The 3,529-nt window shown below is 41.9% G+C and overlaps 1 protein-coding gene across 1 annotated transcript in view; it reads right to left on the reverse strand.

Moving 5' to 3' along the window:
• FILIP1L (filamin A interacting protein 1 like) overlaps positions 1-3,227 on the reverse strand; it is a 90,801-nt gene extending 87,574 nt beyond the window's left edge. The window contains exon 1 of the mRNA XM_009638521.2: positions 3,200-3,227. Within this exon, the coding sequence (XP_009636816.2) occupies positions 3,200-3,227 (28 nt within the window). The remainder of the gene's footprint in view (positions 1-3,199) is intronic.
• Between the last annotated feature and the right edge of the window lie 302 nt (positions 3,228-3,529).

Genomic DNA, 3,529 nt, shown 5'->3' on the forward strand with positions numbered 1-3,529 from the left:
ATCAGATTTAGCAATTAACATGAATGATTAGAGATTGAAGTGGCATACTAAATGGTATGCTTTAAAGACTTTATTGGTACTTGAATGTAGCTGATGAGAGTCACAAACACTCTGGTATTAGTAGGGTGCCTTATTAACATATTCTTTCTATGTTGATTTATGTAAGCTGCCTTATTATCTGTACATTAACTGGCATTCTTCTGACTTGTAATGTCTGTTTATGTAAGGATGTTAGTGCTAATGTGTTTGTCGAAGGATGTAGATATGAGTAACAGAAGGACCACTCAAAGCTTCAAATTACTGCAGACAGTGTAGCTGCTGGTGCAGCAAGCAAAGCGGGACCTCAGAAATGGACAAAAACAAACAACCCATGCACCTACCTTGAAAGTCCTCACCACCTTCACCTTGTCAGGCCCCCCTAGATGTGGCACCACCTAAGGGACTAACCCTCAAAGTGCACCTGACATTTTGGACAGAATATCAGCTGCTGTGTTGTGCCCTTGCACCGTGGCAGAAAGATAATCTGTTCTAGTCCAGAGGATGCTGGTTTTCTGCAATGTTATTAAGCCCTTGAATGGCCCTAGTGTAACGTGCAAGATGGAAGCAGTGTCATCTGACATTTTCTAGCTGTGTGTTTTGGTATGTTGGGTTATCTTACACTTTGAACAACTCCTTCCATGTTCTTGACGGTTAAGGAAGACCAAATTTTTTTTCTTCCCCCAAGGAAAAAATGTTAATAGCCTCATAAAATTTGCGAGTATTGGTTGTCTCATGGCACCCAAAAGGGTGTCTCATCCCTCCTGAGCCCAGGCTCTCAGGATTAGACTAATGAGTGGAAAATTTGCCTCTTTGCATATCTGTGCCTCAGCCGGTTTTCACTTTAAATTACATATCGATGGGGTCTGTGTACAAGAAAGCTGTCTTGACAAAAGAGGTAAGGAAGAAATGTTCCTTCTCGTAACAGCGATTGTAGTTCACAGAGTCTCTGTGGTTTCTCTTGGAGGACTGACTCTTGCATCTTGTGGCAAACTTTTATATAGAAGCTAATTTAAGCCCTGTTTCTCTGTACTGCCAAGAAGGATGACAATATAAGATACCTTAGAAAACAGTAAACAAGAACAGCTAAGAAAGAAGAAAGCAGGTGAGAAGATTTAGTTGGGTGTGTGTGCCTTGCGCTTGTGATCTTTCACCTGTTTTGGACTGATTACTGTACAGTGGGGACTGTAGCTACGTGAACAGAAGAAACAAGGTTACTCATCAGCATTCTCATATGATGCTTTACATACTGTCTAGCCAATAGCTGTTTGCATCAAAAATAAAAGAAGATTGAAAGGGATCATTCAGATCATGAAGTCATGTTTCCTGAGATCACAGACCCCATGCACTGCATACCTAATAGAGATTAGTTTACTGTAAGTGTGCTAAATGAAGAACACAAGGCCCGTTTTCTGCACTGTTGTGCTTTCCTTCACATTATGAGGTGTCTGTTTTACTGAAGATTTTGCAGTGGTATCTTTCTTGAAGTCCACAAGGTGATGGTTCCCATGCTTGTCAGATTCAGTGCAGCCTGGTAGACTCGTTCCAGATGTGAAATGGAGTAAGGGTAGGTTACATGGAAACATTCTGGTAAATCAAATTATTGCAAGTAACATACTCAGAAAAGTTTGAATCTATTCTCAGTGTTCTTGTTCTTTTTGTAGTTTGTTTTCTGTTCTCTCTTTTAAAGAGCTTGCTCATCTCTGAACATGTATGCTGTCCTTCTGCATATAAAGGAGTTTCCTCTCCTTGGTGAAGAGCAAGTAATCTGAGGGATCAAAATATACTTTCCTGAAGAGCCAGATGAATAAATGACCAAATGTTTCTATGATGCTAACTTGGGTCTCCACCCTCTCAATCATATTCAGAAGGAGATGAAACTGCATTTGTCTCTTTGGCAGCAGTGAACAAGCAGGTGGTTCAGAAATCCCTGCACTTTTGTGGGAGAGACTGAAATATCCTTCAGCGATGACTTCACCACAGACACTGTAGGGTTTTAAGAGACATCCATTTTTTTCCATCTATTTTTTCCCTTTAGTATTTTCTCTTTAGTCAGTGATTGACTTACGAGCTAACAAAATCCCTCACAGGACCAAATCTTCCCTTAATCCCAGGGTAAGGATCCTGAATAGTTGAGAACTTGCTATTTCTTCCAAAAATCCGTGACTAAGCAAGGAATTGTGTCTTTCTGTTTAACATCCCTTAAAGGGATATGGCAATGCTTTCGATTTGCTGAAATTGATAGGACTCCTGCCAACAGGCTGACTTCTTTTAAAAGTTGAGATGTGATTGCTCAGCATGCCAATGTAATTGGAGAGCACAAAGCACATGATGTCTTTTTGGAAAGAGGTCTGTATCCCTGTGCCCATCACTACAAATGTAGTTTGGGGAAGAAAAAAGGTGGTCTTGCCTTAGTTACTACAGGGCTACAGAACATTTCTTCATTTTCTGTGTAGCAAAAGCTACTTTGAAGCATCATGTTTAGCTTTAGTGCCACACATAGATGCCTAAGGAGAAATTAATCTCCTGTCCCTGTTCTGCTTTCTTGTGTTGGCTGTGTGCCATGTAGTGTTCAGTCATGGGAAGGGGCTTTTAGCTAGGCCACATCATGTCCTCCACCAGAGAAAGGAGCAGGTTTGTCTTGTTCTCCTTCTGTAGTCGTGATGTGGCCAGTGGGCCAGCAAATGAACCATGCTGAACCATGGGAGAAGATGAAGTTGTCTTATTCATTGGAAACACAGGATCTGGCCATTTTGCAGCATCACTGAGCCTTTTCTGGAACTGGTGCCAGAATGTGTTTGGGACTTTCATCCTTCTCCTGAGTGGGAATACATTGCTTTGTGGTAGATTTGCACCACTTCCAAAGATACAGCCCTTCCTTTTGGATAGAATGCTTTAGCATTTTCCTGAAAACTGTTTGCAGTGGCTTCTATCCAGAGGGATGTTCTGTTGTACCATGGCTATCTCATTTGGGCTGTGGTCTTATTCACAGTAGACTCTTGTGCTGTTTTGGGGCATAGGCTGGGCAGAAAGGGAGAAGAGACTTCTTTCCTTTCATGAGTTCTTCACCCAGGGACCCTGGGATAAGTGAGTGTTTCCATCCTGGTATGGAACCTGGAAGATTAAGCTGTTTATCTGGGAAAACTGATGCAGGAGTGCTTACCTGGGTAGCCTGATGCACCTGTTGGCATGTAAAGTTGCAGGTAGTCAACTGGGAGAAAGAAAATAAATTGGCAGTCTTTTCCCTCTTATGCGGGATCTTGTCAAATTTTGGTCTTTGAAGCCCGTGGGGATCCTGCAAGAACAGCAGTTGCTCAAATGGGAAGAAAATCTGGATTTAACAGAAGATGTAAACACTCCCAGACAAGAAATGCATGGTTGAGAATTGGTTGTCATTTTTGTGCTGGTCATGGTTTATGCTCATCTGCCCACAAGCCAGATTTCTCATCCCTTGGAGACAGGGAGCCTCTTCTGAGACAGTAAGATGCCTTTT

Source organism: Egretta garzetta, unplaced genomic scaffold (assembly GCF_000687185.1).
Source record: "Egretta garzetta isolate BGI_Z169 unplaced genomic scaffold, ASM68718v1 scaffold465, whole genome shotgun sequence".
NCBI lineage: Eukaryota > Metazoa > Chordata > Aves > Pelecaniformes > Ardeidae > Egretta > Egretta garzetta.